Source organism: Balaenoptera musculus, chromosome 1, assembly GCF_009873245.2.
Source record: "Balaenoptera musculus isolate JJ_BM4_2016_0621 chromosome 1, mBalMus1.pri.v3, whole genome shotgun sequence".
Lineage (NCBI taxonomy): Eukaryota > Metazoa > Chordata > Mammalia > Artiodactyla > Balaenopteridae > Balaenoptera > Balaenoptera musculus.
In genome coordinates, this window is record NC_045785.1 from 146,995,083 (window position 1) to 147,015,501 (window position 20,419).

A 20,419-nucleotide genomic window follows, 5' to 3' on the forward strand; every position below is an offset into this window, starting at 1 on the left:
GATCCATCATGTGTACTTCATATCAAAATTTCAATTAATTTTAATGAAAATTGCAATATTTCTCATGAAATAGCTATTTCTACTTATGAATCAAAATATAATGAATGAAAAAATAAACCTTTAATTTAAAAAGTTTTGCTAGTTTTATAGATACTCTGAATACCATCATCCATAATCAGAGATAAATTCTAAGTTAGTTTTATTTAAAGTACCACAGATAATAAATGTGCATTTTTTTTTGGAAATCAACATGGTGGACAGCTTCACTGCTGGCAAGTTTTAGGGTATTTTGTTTTTGCATGAAAAGACAACATCCAATTAGCCTCTACAGGAACTCACCTCGGATTATATAAACCTGTCCACCTATCAAGTGTTTTAGACAACAGAACAGTCCATCTGACAACAGGGGGTGGAAAGCAGTAAAAGAAATAATGACCAGATGTCAATTGTTGGGTGAAAGAGGGTCAAAGGTTAGAATTAAAGAGGAAACACTGTTCACTGGAGTGGAAGAACACAAAACTTTAGCATTTTAATTCAGGAAGAGGGTTGAAAAAAGGGTATGTTGGGTAAATTTCATGGAATGAGAATATTTAAGGTCATTGTGTAATCTTAAACAAAAATTACACTGTTTTAAAGGGGGATACCTTTATAATGATATTTTCTTGGTCTAAAGCACATTGAACATAGAATCATGCAAATTATCGGACCATAAAAGACTGAATAAAAGTCATTAAAGGATCATTATTATTATTATTTTTCTAAATTTTTAAGTTTATCCATGCAATATTTAACATTTCAAACACTTTATTTTACTCCCAATGTAATATAAAATTAAGTTATGCAAAATAAAATAGAACTACCAAAATTTTTGTTCTTGAATGTTATCACTGTTCCTTTGGGATAAAAATTGGATTAGTCAGTCTATAACATAGTTCAAAGTTTAGAACCTAGGTATATATGAAGGGTCACAGTCTTATATACAATAGACAAACTGATAAAACTGTCATATTTTACTTTATAAATAATCTACTTCATATAATTAGTTTTAATGTTGACTTATATTTACCTACTAGTTACTTCCCAGCTAATACCATGAACTGTCCTACTACTGAAGATCTAATTCTAAAATAATGGAAATTGCTATAACCTATTCTTTAACCTGATAGATCTACTCTATGTTGTGGATGCAAATCTCTCTTAACTTGTTTATTGTCCATCCCTACCTCCACCCACCCCCTGCTTCATTTTAGTTCTGATTAGTGTTTCTCTGTTTCTATCAGAGTGGGTTCAGCAAGGACAGAAAGGCAAATCTGTCATTTCATTCTGCTGCTTTCTAGCATTTCAAGTTAAAGATTTGTCAAAAAAATAAACTATTAGCTAAAGCAGGAATTGCAAACTGACAGCTTGTGGCTAAATGTAACCCCAAATAATAAACCGTGTTCAAAAATTTTGAATCCGAATGTCTTAAGGCAGGGTGTGCACCCCTGCATTTATCACAGGCCTCTCCATGCTCCTTCTCCTTCATCTACAAATTCTGCTCATTTAAGTTACTTCCCAGGCCATTTGAGTTTGCATTCCTAGTGTGGATTAATGAAGATAACCAAGTCACACTTCCAAAGCTCTTTACTCTAGTAATTGCTTTTTTCCACCCTCTGAATGTTTCCTTCTGAAAGGAAAAAGGGGACAATAATAATTCCATCCTTTTTATGTGCCTTTATCTGATTTGAGTATCACAGTTACCCTGTGAGAAACACAACCTTAATTTTACATATAAGGAAACAGCCTTAGGGAAGTTAGGTCACTCGTCCAAGGGTAGAAATATAAATCTAATTTTGGCCTTCTGACGTTTAATGAAGGGACAGATACACTGCATGATGTATGTAAGTAGTGAGGTTTCCAGTACTACTGAGGGCACACTAAATATATTTTTATGACTTTTCACTTTGATTGAAAAAATAATTTTTAGGATATTTAGAAGTAAAGTTAATTCAAGGGTGGAAAAAGTTTCCCCTCCAACAATTATTTGATACTTGGAGTGAAATATTGCTTCAAGCAAGTCTGTGAGAAATTGTTAAACAAATTTAAGGTTGCCATTATTACTCAAGATTTCCTTTCAAATTTTGAGTTTAGGCCGTTATTAACAGCTTTAATTTTAGAGAAATATAAAGAGGCTGCTACTTTCCCAGTTTATTTCTACAGATAACAATAAACAATTTTGGAGGTATACTGCGTGACAATTTCTCTGTGCATAACCTATCCCCAGCCTCCTGAGCTGGGAGAGGGATAAGGAGAGAGAAGAGTGAGAGGCATATAGACAGGGCAGAGGTATCTATACCATCTAGCTTTCCTTTCCTAGCATCGAGCATAAATATCAAACTATTCCTTATTCTGTTTGTCCTGGGAAAAGCAAAGCACATTCCATTTAAGAAAAGATTCTGCTGGCAGTACTGATTTATAATTTTAAAGGAGGAAAAATGTGAAGAAACAGTTTTTTCTTAAATTGTTAAGGGAGAAAAGAAGGAAAAATATAGAAGTATACACATTAGTTCATAGTACTGCATGCAGACAGGAAACACGACATCGATCTTCAGTTAAAAACAACAGCTATAAGCATTCCTCATCATATTTGTGGAATGTTACTACCTTTAAAAAAAACCTGTAACTTTTTCTGGCATTAGAAGATAATGGCTATGATAGGGCTAATTCATTCTGCAGACGCTGAAAAAGTTAAAGTCTTGTCACCTTACAATTAATATTTTGAATTTCAGATCTTTTTACTTCCCAAATGGCTGGAAATAGAAAACATGAAACAGATTAGCTGATGATTACACCATCATTGATTGGTTAAGACTAAATGATAGGATTGAAGCCCCTACACTGAGAGTCTCATAAGTACAGAAAACACTAGAATTAAGAAAAATATTTTTCACTCACTGGGTGGTCTGTTCGCTGCCAAGTTTTTGAAGTGGCTGCCTTTTATCACTTCTGCTGATAGTCTTCCAGTTGTGGCATTATAAAGTAGGCCAATGAGAATTTCTGGAACTGAGCCATGTTCAAGAGACTGACAGGAGGATGTACTTTCACTACAGGAGACTTCTGACACGCTCATTTGGGAGTCACAGCCCTGCAATCAAAAATGAAATCTTTATAGTATTTTGTAAAAAAAGATATATTAATAGATACATTGGTAATGCCCTATTTATTGGAATTAGGTAGATAAGTCATGATAAAAACAAGAGTTGTAAGCAAAATTCACAAAACACTAGATTAGAAATGTTCTTAGCATATTTTAGTTCCTGGATCTCTTTTCATTATACAGCAGTCAAAGGAACGACAGGAGATGAGAAGGTCTCATAAATTCTTGCATGTTTGGATACAAATCAGAGAAGATAAATTTCTTAAACTCATAGGGTCAATGAACTCTTTCCTGAATGTAAAAAAGATGTATTGACCTTAAAAGACCGACACAGATTCAGACTTAATTACATTAAATGTAAATGTCTTAACTGTCTTTTAAAGACAAAGATTGGCAGACTTTGATTAAATAAACACAAAATCTGCTACTTATAAGTCAATATGTAAAACAGTGATATACAGAAATTGAAAAAAAAGGGTGGGAAAATATTTACCATGCAAATAATAACCAAAAGAAAATCGGTGTAACTACATTAGTATCAGCCAAGGTTAGCTTTAAGGCAGTAACTATTACTAGAGATAAAGAGGTACACTCAATAATGATAAAACTGCAAACTTACCAGGAAGATAAAGTAATTCCAAGTTTGCATTATTTAATAACATGGGCTCAAAATAAAAGAAGCAAAAATTGTCAGAACTAGAAAGAGAAATAGGCAAATCCACAACCAGTGGGGTTGTCCACATACTCCTTTCAGTAAATGACCAAACAAGCAGGCAAATAAATACAGTAATGATGTAGAAGATTCGAATATCACAATAAGTAAAACTGACCTAATGGTAATATGCAGAACACTCCATCCTGCAACTAGAAAGCATACATTTTCTCAAGCATGCAGTGGAGTTTTTACAAAAATATTTATTAATATTTTAATAAACGGGAACTTCCCTGGTGGCACAGTGGTTAAGAATCCGCCTGCCAATGCAGGGGACACAGGTTTGATCCCTGGTTTGGGAAGATCCCACATGCCACAGAGCAACTAAGCCTGTGAGCCACAACTACTGAAGCCCACGTGCCTAGAGCCCGTGCTCCACAACAAGAGGTGCGCACTGCAATGAAGAGTAGTCCCCACTCGCTGCAACTAGAGAAAGCCCGCGTGCAGCAACAAAGACCCAATGCAGCCAAAAACAAACAAACAAATAAATAAATTAATTAATTAATTTAAAAAAGGAAACGAATTTCAAAAATGAATTTCAAATGATGGAAATCATTCAGAATGTTTTTTGAATCAGCTAGAAACCCAAACTAAGTTCTAGTGAAGAAAATTCCCATAAATTTGGAAATTAAGGATACAAATATAAATAATCCATGGGTAACTAAATGATAATGAAAATAAGTTATTTGAAAAGATTAATAAAAATAGATAAATGTTAGTCCAATTAAGAAAAAAAGAGACAAGGCACAAATGAAAAAATATCAGGAGTGAAAAAAGACACTACTACATATTCTATAGGCCATGAAAAGATTTTTAAAAAATGAGTAAGAACAGCTTTCTTCCAACAAATTTGAAATTTTGACGAAATGGACATATTCCTAGAATAGTACAACTAAGCAAAATGGACACAAGAAGAAATAGAATATCTGAACAGTCTTACTGAAGAAATTGAATTTGCAGTTAAGAACCTTTCCAAAACCAACAAAATAAAACTCAAAAACTTTAGCTGCATGGCTACAATAGTGAATTCTAAATAATAATATTAGTCTTATGCAAACTCTTTCAGAAAACAGGAAAAGAGGAAACACTCCCCAGGTTCCTGTAAGAAACTAGCAAAACCTTAAAGCAAAACCTGACAAGGACATTATTAAAAAATTACAGGATTTTCTCATTCATAAACTTAGATTCAAAACTCTAAATAAACGCTGAGCAAACCAAATCGAGCAACATGTAACATCATACTTAATTTTTTTTAATGTTTCCCCTTTGAAATTGGGGATGTCACAATGATGTCAACTATTACCACTTCTAATCAGCATTGCACTGGAGATTCCAGCCAGTGAAGGTCCTAGCCTTATGAAAGGCAATAAAATGAAATAAAAGGTGTAATGACTTGGACTGTCCTTATGTGCATACTATATAGTTATGCACACGTGAAATCTAATCAACTCCACAGAGGTATTACAGTTGCCTGCAAAGGTAAAATTTAAGAATCCATATATTGCTATATACCAGGAACAAATCCTAAAATAACATTTATTTCAAAATAACATTTATTACAACATAAAATATAAAATATCTAGGAATAAATGTACAAATGACATGCAAGGACTCTATACAGAAAACTATGACTATTATTGAGAGAAATTTAGAAGTGCTATATATACTATGTTAATGAATTATAAGGTTCAATTTTGCAGTACTGTCTCCAAATTGATGGATTAAATGCAATCATAATCAAGATCTCAACAGGTTTCTTTGTGGAACTTGACAAGCTAATTCTAAAATGTATGCGGTATATATATACAATGAAATATCATTTAGTCTTAAAAAAGAAGGAAATCTGCCATATGTGAGAACACGGATGAACCTGGAGGACATTATGCTAAGTGAAATAAGTCAGTCACAGACAAATACTGTGTGGTTCCATTTATATGCGATATCTAAAATAGTCAGTCATAGGAGCAGAGAGTAGAATGGGGGTTGCTAGGGGCTGGAGGAGGGGGAAATGGAGAGTTGCTGTTCAATGGGTGTAAAGTTTCAGTTCTGCAAGATGATTAAGTTCCAGAGATCTGCTGTACAACATTATATCTACAGTTAACAATACTGTACACTTAAAATTTGTTAAAGGGTAGATATCATGTTAAATTTTCCTACCACAATAAAAATAATAAAATAAATTACAAGATAGGGGGCTCTGCTCTACTGAGTATCAAAATTTATAATAAAGGTACATTATTTAAGACAATGTGATAAAACAATGTCTAAGAGACTGTTAAATAGAAAGTCCACTAATTAATCCATGCATAATAGACAGTTAATTTACAACAAAGGTGGAACACCTCTGAAACACATATACTTCACAATGAGCTCAAATCCCAAATATGTAAAGAATACCTATAAATCAATAAGACAAAGACAACACAATATAAAAACACTTGACAGATACTTGAACCAGCACTTTCACAAAAGAATGGTCAATAAATATGTGAAATGATGTTCAACTTCATTACTAATTAAGGAAAAGGAAATTAAAACCATGAGCTAACACTACACAACAAATAGCTGGGCTAAAACAATAGTGTGGTGAGGACACGGAGAAATGGGAAGTCTCATATTCCAATGGTTATAGTGTAAAGTGGTATGTTTTTTTAAAATGTTAAAAATACACATACCATAATACCTGTCAATTCCATACGTATACATCTCGATCAGGAATATGTGCAATGTTTACCAAGAGACATATGAAAGTACGTCCATAGTAGCATTATTTATAATGACCCCAAAGAGTGGAACGGATAAACAATTTGCGGTGACTTCATATAATTCAGCAACTATACTGTACATACAGTATATATACACTATACAGCAATGAAACTAATTATAACTACATTTACAAACATGATTTTGGGTGCAAAATGCTGAACCTAAAAGGATATTTAGCTGTATGGTTCCATTTATGTAAATTTCAACAACAAAAAACCAAAACAAAAACCAAATAAAGACCAGGCAAAACTAAACCATAGTATTTCAGATGCATGAATAGGTGGTAAAACTATAAAGAGAGCGAGAAAGTGATTAATTTAAAAGTCAAAATTCTGGTTAACTCTAGGGGTGGGGAGAGAAGAAATAGTGATTAGGAAGGACATGGGGGCTTCTGAGGGGTACTGGTAATGTTTTATTTCTTGACCTGGATGGTAGTTAGATGGGTTGTACATTTCTGCCTTTTACACTTTTCTACTATGTGTTTGGTTTCACAAGAAAAAAGGTTTAATGAAAAGAATTACATGATACAAGGATACAACATATACAAATTGACAATAATAAAAATGTTTAGGACTTTCTTTGAACATTCCTAAAGGGATTCACTCCATGAGTTAAAAAAAAAAAAAAAGACTATAATACTATTTTCTATAACAAGTTTTTAGATTTAAAAATTACAGATTTAGATTTTTAGATTTAAAAAATCTAAAAATGTCTTATACACGTCTTCAAGTTTGAATCTAGGTTGGCCTATACAAGTAATCAAGGAGAATTAATACATACTTGGTGACTGAATTAGCTCATGGGACTAATATTCAGAGGGATAAAAATCTCATATTTTCAAATCTAACTCTAAACCATAGAGGAGAAAACCAAAAGGAAGATAAGTCTTATATTCCTAAATCATGGGTACACAAAACACATAGTTTGGTATGTTTTCATGACAGTTGGAGGAGAAAACATAATTTTAGTAAGTTTCAATTAGGATATATCATCACTTATGAAAATAGTGTCAAAAACATGCTCAAGCACATTTGGTGCATTTGCTACATTAGGCTATTATACTAGCAGCATCTGTTAGAATACTGTGAAATACATTTTTCATAGTATAGCATTTTTCATATTAACCTACTGTCAGATAATAAGATGTGAATCTAATATTTTCTTATCAACACAGAGGTCATATTGCCAATTTTGTGCAACAAAGTGATGTCCCGAGAAAGTCTTGGGAAAGGTCTTTCTTGCTCCTAAGAAAAACAGCTAACTTATCTCCCTGCTTTACTGCTGCAAAAATGTCCTTGTCTCTAAGCCCAACAAAAAAAAGCAAGAGTGGCAAGATTCTTGGCGATCACATTCTATTTTAGTAAGCCCAGCTGAAATACAATAGTATTTAACAGAAAAAAAAAAAACCCAAAAAACCAAAAAACTATTGTCTGAAGAGTTCATTCTGAATTTATACCTTAGAAAGAGTGCTAATCTCATGGTCTTTCTACTGCCATCAGTGTAACTGCCTATCCAGGGTTGGTATAGGTGTGGCAATCCAAGGGGATCACTGATTACAACGAAAGCAGTACAGAATAACTATATAAATAGAGTAACTGCAGTAAAGACAAATTAAATACAGATACTATGTACTCAAGTGGCATCTTTCCTCCAACTATTCCTCAGGGCATGCTGCTCGGTTCAGTGTGTATTCAGGAATCTCTACCTACTCTCACTGCAGACCCCATCATTAATTTATAATTGAGGCTTCCCTAGGTGGCAGTAACTGCAGATGATTAACCCAAAGTCAAACAAATCCCAATCATAATTGGGTCTACTTAAAGGAATCGTCCCACAGCCTCCCTAAAGTAAAAGTATAACTTCCTCCCATCTAACGTAATACTTTATTTCTTTTTTAATACTTCTTCTCTTTCCTCCTGAGTCCTCTGCCCTAGGGTGAAGGATTATAAGCAATTCTGTAAAAGTAGAAAAAAAATTATTTAATTTTTCAGAAAAGTGAATAAACTCTATACAATGTTTACCATAAGCAGAATTAGTACTTATGACAGGCATTACATGTCTTTAATGGTGCTAATAGGTTAAAATCAGGTCGGAACTTGTAAATATAGAAAGAAAAACGTAAGATTGAAAATACAACAGAACTCCTATTAAGTAAACGTATGGGGCTTTTTATTAGTACTAAACTGACTCCGCCTTACTTGTAACCACTTCTACTCAGTACTTTTAAGGTAAAACTGCTGAACTCTACAATGATAATTATTATGAATTTGAATATTTTCTGTTGAATTTATTTTTCACTGTGGCTAGAAGAAATTTTCTGCTTTTTAAGGTAATTTGACCCCAAATGCTTCCATTATACTTTCCTGGAAATGGAGTGATGAGGGCGCTGAAGTGTAACCAGAGGGCGGCCACCTGCTGCAAACCTGGTGAGCGGCATCTCCAACAGCGGTGCTCGCTCCTCGGGGGGCCCTTCCCTAGCCCCAAGGCACCGAGTGCCTATCAGACAAGGGAAGGAGGAGATAACCAGAGGCAACTTCAGGAAGGAGAAAGCAAGAACAGCATAGCTGCTCCAAACCTTACCCCCCTTCCACTTCCACGCCCTCCCCAATCCAGTGTAAAGGAGAGCCATTCTGTATTTTGGTAGGGGTAAAAACACACCCATTGACTCTAAAGGATAACTTACTGGGATGAGCAGTGGATGGGTGGATAGTTTAAATTTCAGAGTGGTGTCGGAGTCAGGATGCTTTTGGTTGCAAGTGACAGACAGTGGCTACTGGCAGGGGAAGGAGTGGCCCAGGAAGGGTCTGCCCCAAAGCAACAGGGTACAGAGGCCATCAAGAGCTCCCAACCAAAAACGCAGGAGGGACAGAAAGAGAAGGCAGCCAAAAGTAAGGACAGAGAGCTGGATTGGCAGCAGCAAGCCCTCCTGCCGTCTATGGGCCCCTGCACTTCCACTAGGATTCAGCCTGCAGAACAGCAGTCTGTCTCCCTCCCTCCAGGGAAGCCTGGTGCTCAGAAGCTTCAGGCACTTAACCACCAAACTGCTACCAAATTTAACTGGCTTAAAAGACACAAGGGAATTTACTGGCTTCTGTAATGTAACAGTTAACACAAGGGTAGCTTCAGGTGCTCACTGATCCAGGCTTCAACCCATGTCACTAGGAAACAGTTCTCCTCCATTCCTTGGGCTTGTTTCCCAAATTTGGCTTTATTCTCAGGTAGACTCTTCGCTCCAAGTTGCCAGGGTTTTCAGTGGCTCTGAGTGTTGTGGGAAAGAGGAAGACAGCATCCTGATTGCTCCCACCGAAACCCTAGAACTCACTAGTTGAGGCCCGTGAGATCTAATTCTGGGCTTTGGAATGAAGTCACTTCAGCCAAAGTACAGGAGCAAGTTGGTCTCCCAAGCAAAATCTGGATACTGTGGCCACAGAAGACATGCATGCTAGGCAGAAAAAACAGATGTCTACTACAGAGCCTATTCAACTGACTTGTTTGCCCTGCTTCTTTTCCCCTTGGCCTTCAGTAAGGACTATCACCCCTGCTACTGAGGGGTTGCACCAATTGTGGCTACTTCCCTCTGTCTCTTTGCTGGGTTTGGTCTGAGGGCCTTAGCCTTGCAAGAGCCAAGGAAGAGGGAAAGATGGTTCAGTGAAAGGGAATGTTACTATACTCAGCGAACATAGTACACCTGATATACAGGTTAGCTAATGAAGAGTGGAAAAAAAAGAAAATTCTCACTTTCTCTTTCATACAGAAAGTTGTTTCATATTAACACTGAAAACTTATTGATAAGATTTAAAATACAGCAAAAATTGTAAAACAAATAAAAACAAAATCTTTTCTTTTACTAATGTTTGAATATATCATCACGGAGAAATGGTCATAAAAACTCCTGCTCTTATCAAAATTTCTGTATGTATATATAGGTACGTATACACATGCATACCATGCACATATTATTTTTTGCTACATTCAATGTGAACATATTTAAATTGGCATTTCTGCACACATGCTTGTGAGATTGGTTTATAAAAGTTTATAAAATTGGTTTAAAAAGTTTATAAAATTTTCCCCATGCTCTCAAACAACTCCTATGCTATATAAACTATTTCAGAAGATGAAAAGGAAAAGTACCCAGCTTCTCTTTTGAGATGTATAATTTTGACACTAACTAGACAAGAAGAACATAAAATTATAAACCAATCTCACTTAGAAACATATGCAGACACCTCAAGTTAAACAATGTTAAATTGAATTCAGAAAAAAATGCACATATATATGTGTGTGTGTGTGTGTATGTATATATATATACACATTTCATCAAATAGCTATTATTCCAGGAAAGTTATTTGTTCATTGAAGTTGGGTAAAACTTGCCTTTGAAACTCAACTTTTTTTCTTTCTCTTTCTTTTATGAGAATCTTTTTGACTACTGATTGAATTTCTTAATGGTAATGTCATTTCATGTTTTCTATTATTCCTAAATCAGTTTTTAGAAATTTATATTTCCAAAAAAATTGCTCATTTCATCTAAGTTTCCAAACTTGTTTTTCTAGAGTTATTCTCTTTATGATTCTGAAATTTCGACTGAATTGATGATTATGTCCTCCTTTTCATTTAATGTAATGTTTTTCTTTCCTGATCTATCTCCAGAGGTTTACTTAACTTATCAGCAATTTAAAAAACCCAGCTTTTGTTTTTTAAACCTCTTTACTTTTTTTCTTTCATTAACTTCTCCTTGTTTTCCTTTTGTAGCTTCCTGAGTTGAAGACTATTTAGCTCATCGATTTGCACTCTTATCTTCTTACAAATATATTTAAGCCTATACATTTCCCTATAATATTGTTTTATCTGTATGCCGTAAATTTAATAGTGTTCTCATTTTGTCTGATTCTAAATATTTCTAATTTCCATTATGCTTTTTTCTCTGACCCTGAGTTAATTTAGAGAGTTTTTTGTTTGTTTGCATATCTAGATATATAGATTTGAGGGGTGGTATCTTACCTCCTACTATTCTACTCCTCAGTCTTGGACTTCTAGCTAAATGGGCCTCCTTGCTCTTTCCTGAAGACAACACATGTACTCTGGGCTCTGGGGACTGGCTGTTCCATCTGCTTGCAATGTTCTTTCTCCAGATATGCAAATGACTAAGCCGTCCTCTCTTCCAAGTCTTTGCCCACATATTACATTGTCTCCAGTGACCTCTTATTTAAATTAAAACTCCTTTCCAACTAGCATTCTTGATCCTGCGCACTCGGTTTCTTTTACCCATAATACGTATAACCTTCTCACATACTATATATTTACTATATTTATTACCTTTACTGTATCTCAAGTCTCCCCTCCCCGCTAATGAATTAAAATTCCATGCAGGTCAAAATTTATTTCTGCTTTTCATTAATGTACACCAAATAACTAGAACGACGTCCAGCATGTAGTATGTGTGTGTGCCCCAGATAGTTTTGAATGAATTTTTAATTTCAATCCAATGTGGTCAAAGAACAAAGTTGACATGATATTGACTCCTTGATATTTGTGGAGACTTCCTTTGTGGCCTGGCATATATATGGTTGACATTTGTAACTGTTCTACATAGGCTTACGTTTATTAAGTAGAGGTCCCACATAAATACATTAAATTAAACTTAAGTGTTACTCAAATCATTCATATCTTTGCTAGTATTTTTCTGCTTGATCTATCTCTGGTTATTTAGATATTCTACATACTTAATAATCTCTCGGCTCACCATCTTATTTCTTCCTTTTGAATTCAGTGCTCTTCATACACAAGTATATGCTTTAGTAATTATCCCAGCAATGAGCTATGAGTGCTAAACTCTCCTGGTCTTTGCCTGAAAATATCTGGAGTTTACCCCCTTCCTTAGCAGTAATTTAGGTGGCTATAGTATTCTAAGTTCGTAGTTTATTTGCCTTGAAACCTTACAGATATTATACCAATGCCGTTTGGTATTCAGGGCTGTTGAGAAGCTTTCTGTTAGACAGTTGTTGTTCCCTTTCCTTATCTTTTCTCTGTGGTTACTTTTATCATTTTGTCTTTGGTGTTTCATCCTATCACTGTAATCTTTATAGGTGTGGATTCATTTTTGATAATCCTGCTTATGAGCACCTGCACTTTTTCAATCTGATGATCTATGTACTTCAAATGTTGCCTCTCACTTTGTCTAGTCTCTCACTCTGGAGTTTTTATAAGAAAATATACTTAACCTTCTCATTCTACCCTTCATTCTCCTTACCCGGGTATTCATATTTTTCATTGATTCTATTTTTAATGACTCTATTTTTTCATTCCAGAAGTTCCATATGGTCATTATTTAAATCTGCCTCTTTTCCCGTATTGTCTTGTTCTTTCCTTGTGGTTTCTGTTACTTCTTTTAGCTCTTTATTCATTTTAAGCATATTTATTTTATAACCTCTTTCACAGTGTTCTATTAGTTCATGTCCTAGAAATGCCAACCTATCTATCTTTTGGGTCTGCTGTCATTCATGATGGATCATTTCTTTCTGCTTATACTCTTTTTTAATGTGAGTTCATCTTCAAGGGGGATTGTTTTTTCTGTGGGAATTATGTATTACCTAGGTTTGGCTACTTGAACAAAATAGGATGTTATGTAAGGAAAGAACTAAGAAGTAATGGGAACAGTAGACTGGTAGAAAATCAACAGTAAATATTACACCTTCATATCTAGTATTTATATTCTCATTTATTTAATAATTTTTAGAAATACTCTTATTCATCTCACAATCCTGATTTAATTTATTTGTGACCAGACTTCAGGCTACTTGCAAAAAAGTAATCAATAGACCAAATACTGTTTTATCTTACTGAAGGAAACAGAATTGAATAGAAACAAAACAGTTTTGGAAGTCAGCAGTGTAAGAGTTTATTGAATGTCTATTCTGTACAAAGCACTGTTCTAGGGGAGAGATGAATTGATTTTAAGGCAGACTATGATGTCTTGAAAGGTTTATACGAGAATACAGGTAGATGTGATAAACTCTGGGATATCAGAAACTATATTCCTGAGAAGAGATTTTGAAGTAGGCCCCAAAAGGATTTCAAAAGGCACAGGGAAGGAAGGGCATTTTAGACAGTGTGATGAGCTAAGGCCCAAAAGTTGATAGCATGTTTGGTAGATAAATTGATCTGGTGTAGCTGATGCATGTGGGGAGAGGGGTGGAAGATGTAGCTCTAGGAATAAGGTTGAAGCCAAATTTTACTCACTTAACTAGGTGAACATTTCCATCATAAACTTACTATACTGCACTTACTAACTGTTGCTCTGTCTTTCCTGCTAGACTGTTGAGGGTAGAACCTTTGTTTTATTCATCTCTTATGTCCCCAAATTAGTACAGTATCTCTTGCTTAGCAAGCACTTAATAAAGATTGTTTAAGGAAAAGAATAAGTTGTGAAAAACATGAAATGCGGGGGTGAGAAAAACTGGACCTGCTCTATAAGCAGTGGAGAGCAAGAGAGGCACAGTGAACTAGGAGCAACATCTCAGGTCTACATCTCAGAAAAATAACGTAAGGCCAAATACGCACGTGACTGAGTGCTTGGGCAGAAGTCACAATTTACTTTGTTGGGCTAGTGACAGATAGGTCTTTCCTTGAGAAGCACTCGTAGTCTGTCTTTGTGTATATTTTACCTCTTAAGCAAAAAATTGCAATTTTTTACCCTGGAGGAAAACACAGGCTTTAAAAATATCTGATTTAGTATAATTATAATTTATTTAGAAATAAATATAATTTATTATAATTATTATTGGAGATTTAGAAACATGTTAGAGTGGGTGTAATCATGTAAGATTTTTGTAACCTGACAGCTTTAGCACATGTTAAGACCTAGGGCTTTTGTTTCAAAATTAATGTAGCTGACTTCTCTGTCTTCTTACTGATCTATCATATTTCTGAAAACTGCGAAAGCTTTCTTTCTCTAAGGTATCTGAGTCATGGAAGCATATATTGTATTGCTAAGGTAGTACAGACTCTGCACCCCAGAAATGCCCTCACATACATACCCAGGGGAGGTGTGAGCTTTTTAAAGTTGGACACTAACCTAACAGAGTGTTAGAATCACAGTTATTCCTATGCAAGTCAGTGTATTCCAAATGTGTTAAAGCTTCCCTTTAAATAATTTGTTTTGAATGAGATGATCTGAATCTGTGTTTTTAATAGAAATATAATTTTTTTTTTACTATTGGAAACTGAAATAGAATGATAATTGTAGAACTACAGCCCAAAATTATTACAAAATGCCTCCTAAGTTTTGGGTTATATTCTGTTATCCAAAGGCTACTGGTTTTCTAACTGTGGTTAATGGACTCTATTGAATTTCATTTTTAAAATATATTTTTAACTATTTAAAAACTAAAATAATAGCTATAGATGCACATAAATGAGTATTAAAATAGGTGATACAGTGTACTCGTAAGGAAAGCAAACCTTGGAGTCAGACTACCAGGGTCTGTCAGTTATGGAATGTGACTTTAGGCAAGGTACTTAGCATCTCCATGCTTTAGTTTCTTTATCTAAAAAACACAGAATAACCGTCAACTTTCTTACACCAATTGTTAACATATTAGAGAACACCAGTGCATTTCTGTATTGGAGATTTAATTTTGTATTTTGGACTAAAGATTCACCTGCCATTTCTGTTTATTGAGAAGTATTTGAAGATTGCAGAGCAAACTGTTTTTTAAAAAGTTACCATTTGTAACTCCTTATCTGTGTGAATCAGACTTATCTTTTTGTTGTGTAATATTTAAAAAAGAAATAATATGGATTTAATTTCAGAGCTGAAACAAGGCTAAAACATGTTATCAGCTACTGTATAATTGTGAGTATCTGTGCTTTGAAGTAAGACAGTGGGTTTTCATGTAAACTCTGACATTTTGCCATCTGTATGACCTTGGACATGTTTTAAAATTTCCTTGATACTCAATTTCCTTATTTATAAAAGGAAGACAGAAATAGTACTATCTCAAAAATTTTATTCTAAATTTTTGTTAAAGAAACAGCTCCCTTATTTTTGGTGTTTGATGTTATAAATAAATATTATAAGGTAAGATTTCTGTTAGTAAAATCACTTTATATATTTGGGTTACCAATAATATTTCATTTGAAATAAAGGATGTGAATGCTTGAAAAACTTGAAAAACCATGTACCACACTGTCTTTATATCCTTCTGTTTCTGAATGGTCCTTTCAAATGACCAAATTTTCAACATTATAAGACTGTGCTGCCCCCTGCTGACCCAGTTTCTCCAATATGTAATATTCTGAATCTTCTGAGAAGTCAAAACTTATACTTTAGTATTATAGTTAGGTAACCCTACAGTAGGCTGCAAGGCTATAATAATGCAGATGCTAAAATAGTGAATATAGCGCTAAACAATATATGAAATTTGTCAATTACTTAAGTACAAACAATCTGATAGTGGGAACAAATAACAGAATAATATACTCCCAATTTGCATAATATTTAACAAATTTAGATATCCCATTCCAAGTAACCTCTACAATTGCTATTGTTTAAAGTGCTGCTGACACCTTGTGGAAAATTAGCAAAATATGTACATATTGGCTTAAATTAAATCTTCAGTAATTATTTCCCTGATTCTTTCACTGAATTAACAATTTGAATTAGCAATTTGATCTTTATTTGCCCATGTTAGAATAGAATTTATATTCTGGATAGTTGCAATGCACAGAAATTATACTTTCTATGCTAGAAATCTTAGGCATCTTCTCCCTTTTAAATCTCACATATCCAACCAGACACATCTTGGTGGTTTTTCTTCCAGAAATCATCTCAAAATTGGTTCGTCCTTACTATAAAAACTTCTCTAAGAGAGTGTTATCACCTAGTAATGCAAAGAATACTTGACAAAAAATCAAAAGAGCTGAGAGCAAGGCTACCTGTTACTAGCTCTAAAACTCTGGGTAACTTACCTATCCAGAGTCTCACTCTTCTCCATTATAAAATACAGATTCTTGTTCATGGCCTGTCCAGTTATAAGGTTATATGAGCTAACATCTGATAAGTGTTTTGAAAATAGACCACTACAAGAAAACTTTATTTCTACAATGCAACAGCATCTTAATTAGCTTTCGCCCATTCTGACGCTTCTTGTACACCATGATCTATGCACTCTGTCATGGGTACATGGAGTGAGAAACGGGGGATGTGAAGGATGGGGAGAGAGCAGGCAAAGGAGAAGTCTCCGATGTTCAATTAGGTCATCCTCCCGGTCCACTCAGTCTGTTACTTACTTTTGATTCTTTGAACTTTTGGCCTTGTAGCTCTCTTCTGATAATGTTATTAGATTTTACTTAATTGGATGACCATTTTGAGTCCACTTACTGCACTCTGTGTCACCAATCTCCATGCCAGGGGAAAGACATGAGACACTGGTAAACTAGATGTCTATAAAATTAGCTTTGACAGTGACATACTTCTACTCAAAAATACTTAAGAGGAGAATGGTGAAGTAAGGACCTCTGACAATCTGTTCCTCCATAAAAGCAATAAGAATACTGGCAAAAACTGTTAAAATCAATGTTTTCAGAACTGTAAATCAGCCAAACGTTTGCAATGATCCAAAAAGTATTTATTCAAGAAAAGTGGCTGAAAACCAAGCTTCGGGGCATTTTAAATTTACCCTATTCCCATCTCCCTCTCCCCAGTTCCATGATAGCCTTGAAAACTAACAGCCTCACAACTATGGTAGCTGTGAAAACGAGCAGTCTAGCTGACACTGGAAGGGTCAGAAAAGGTTTGGAGCTTCTCCAAAGTCTGATTACCAGAGAACTATCATTACTTGAGTTGTCTTTCAAGTCCCTGAAAAGCTCCATTCTCAGGCTTTGTTTTGATTCGACCTTACTTAGAGCCTAATATAGGTGTACAGTACAGCTGTATCCTTAGGATGTTTGTTGGAAACAATCAGTGGCAATTGTTTAACATCACAGCCTCACAAGAAAGCAGTATCAACTAGGGCTAACAAGAGGTTGACAGAAAAACATACAAGGAAAATCTTGGGAATGAGAGGTTCATAGGGCAATTCAATAAATTCTAACACATTCCTAGGAATCTAAAATCCATGCACATATGTAAGACTATGCATATGCCTAAGAAAGACCTAAGAAGGTAATAAACTCTCATGTCTAGCTGACCTTGAGGCTTTGTGCATGCAATGGAGTGAAAGCTAAGACACAGTTGTAAACTTAACACTGGAGCACTGAAAGCATGCCCCAAGAGCAAAAAAAAAAACCAAAAAACAAAAAAACAACAACAGCAACAGCAGCAGCAGCAGCAACAACTTCCAAAGTTGAAACATTATATTATTTCTAAATGTCCAGTTTTCAAAAAAAATTACAAGCCATGCAAAGAAAAGAGGAAAATATGGCTCATACAGAGGAGAAAAAGCAGTCAATAGAAACTGTCCTGAGGAATCCCAGATATTGGACTTAACAGACAAGATTTTAAATCAGCTCTTTTAAATATGTTCAAAGAACTAAAGAAAACTATGTCTAAAGAGTTAAAGAAAAGTATGAGAACAATGTCTCACCAAATATAGAATATCCATAATGAGATATAAAATATTAAAGAAAAACACAGAAATTCTGGAGTTGAAAAGCATAATAACTGAAATAAGAAATTCAACAGAGGGGTCAACAGCAGATTTGAATTAGCAGAAGAATTAGCAAATTTGAAGATAAGTCAACTGAGATTATCCAGTTTTTATCCAGTCTGAGTGGAAGGAAAAAGAAAATAATCAAGAAAAGGAAGAGAGCCTCAAAGACCTGTCAGACACCATCAAGCATTCCAGCATATGCATAATGGGAGTTCCAGGAGGAGAGAAGACAGAAAGGTACAGAAAACATTTGAAGAAATAATGACTGAAGACTTCCCAAATTTGTTGAAAAACATTAATATACACATCCAAGAAGCTCAACAAATTCCAAGTAGGATAAACTAAAAGATATTCACACCAAGACACACAGAGTCAAACTGTAGAAAGTGAAGTAGAGAGAACCTTGAAAGCAGTAAAAACAACCAATTCATCTCATACAAGGTATCCTCAATGAGATTAATAGCTGACTTCTTATCAGAAATCATGGAGGCCAGGAGAAAGTGTAATGACATATTCAAAGTGCTGAACTGAAAATCCAGTAAAACTACCCTTCAAAAATGATGGAGAAATTAAGAAATTTCCAGATAAACAAAAACGGAGAGAATTCACTACTAATACACCTGACTAAAAGAAATATTAACAGGAGTCCATTAGGCTGAAATGAAGGGACACTAGACAATAACTTGAACCACACAAAGAAACAAAGAGCATCAGTAAAGGTAACTACATAGGTAAATATAGAAGTCAGTATAAATGTATTTTAGTTTGTAACTTGTGGTAGGCTGATATAATGCTTCCCCTGGCCCTAAAAGGTCCACATCCTAATCTCCAGAACCTATGAATATTTTACCTTATATGGCAAAAGAGACTGTAGATGTGATTAAGTTAAGGATCTTGAGATGGGTTATTATCCTGGATTATCTGAATGTACCCAACATAATCACAAGGGCCCTTATAATAGGGAGGCAGAAGAGCAAGAGGCAAAGAGAGAGAGAGCTATATGAAGATGCTATGCTGCTGGCTTTGAAAATGAAGGAAGGGGCCATGAGCCAAGAATGCAGATGGCCTCTAGAAGTTGAAAAAAGGAAAAAAATAGAAAGCAAAAAGGATCCTTCTCTGGTGCCTCCAGAAAGAACACAGCCCTGCTGATACATTTTGGACTTCTGACCTCCAGAACTGTAAGATAATATATTTGTGTTGTATTAAGTTTGTGGTAATTTGTTACAGCAGCAACAGGAATATAATGCATAACTCTTTTATTCATTATCTAATTTAAAAGACATGGAATAACTATAAAACTTGTTGATGAACTTATAATGTATAAAGATGTAATTTGTACGACAATAATAAGATAAAGGAGAGGGGAATGGAACAGAGCAAAGTTTCTGTATACTATTGAAATTAAGTTGGCATTAATTTGAATTAGATTATTTTATTTTATTTTTTTTTTTTTTTATTTTTTTTTTTTTTTAGTTAATTTATCTATTTAATTTTGGCTGTGTTGGGTCTTCGTTTCTGTGCGAGAGCTTTCTCTAGTTGCGGCAAGCGGGGGCCACTCTTCATCGCGGTGCGCGGGCCTCTCATTGTCGCAGCCTCTCTTGTTGCGGAGCACAAGCTCCAGACGCGCAGGCTCAGCAGTTGCGGCTCACGGGCCTAGTCGCTCCGCGGCATGTGGGATCTTCCCAGACCAGGGCTTGAACCCGTGTCCCCTGCATTAGCAGGCAGACTCTCAACCACTGCGCCACCAGGGAAGCCCTAATTAGATTATTTTATATTAAGATGTGAATTGTAATCCCCAGGGAAACCACTAAGAATATAACTTAAAAAATAGAGTGAAAGAAACAAGGCAATTAAAATGGTATACTAGAAAATAACACAAAATATATGCTGTCTACAAGAATCATAAGTTAGAGTCAAAGATACAAATAGATTGAAAGTAAAATGACTGAAAAAAGATATACCATGCAAACAGAAACCAAAAAAGAGCTGGAGTGGCTATATCAACATCAGACAAAATAGCTATTAAGACAAAATTGATTCCAGAGACAAATAACACTTCATAATTATAAAAAAGTCAATCTATCAAGAAGATATAAAAAAAAAAAAAGAAGATATAACAATAAAAGTGTATATGCGCCCAATAACAGAACT

General features: G+C 34.8%; 1 protein-coding gene across 2 annotated transcripts in view; it reads right to left on the reverse strand.

Moving 5' to 3' along the window:
- The window catches only part of SYT14 (synaptotagmin 14), a 244,445-nt gene that overhangs the window by 2,627 nt on the left and 221,399 nt on the right, over nt 1-20,419 (reverse strand). The window contains exons 7-8 of one of the 2 annotated variants that reach the window (XM_036865932.1): nt 2,935-3,124; nt 340-396 (exon numbers count right to left, since the gene is read on the reverse strand). In XM_036865932.1, the coding sequence (XP_036721827.1) occupies nt 340-396; nt 2,935-3,124 (247 nt within the window). The remainder of the gene's footprint in view (nt 1-339; nt 397-2,934; nt 3,125-20,419) is intronic. The other variant, XM_036865925.1, reaches the window with a different exon arrangement.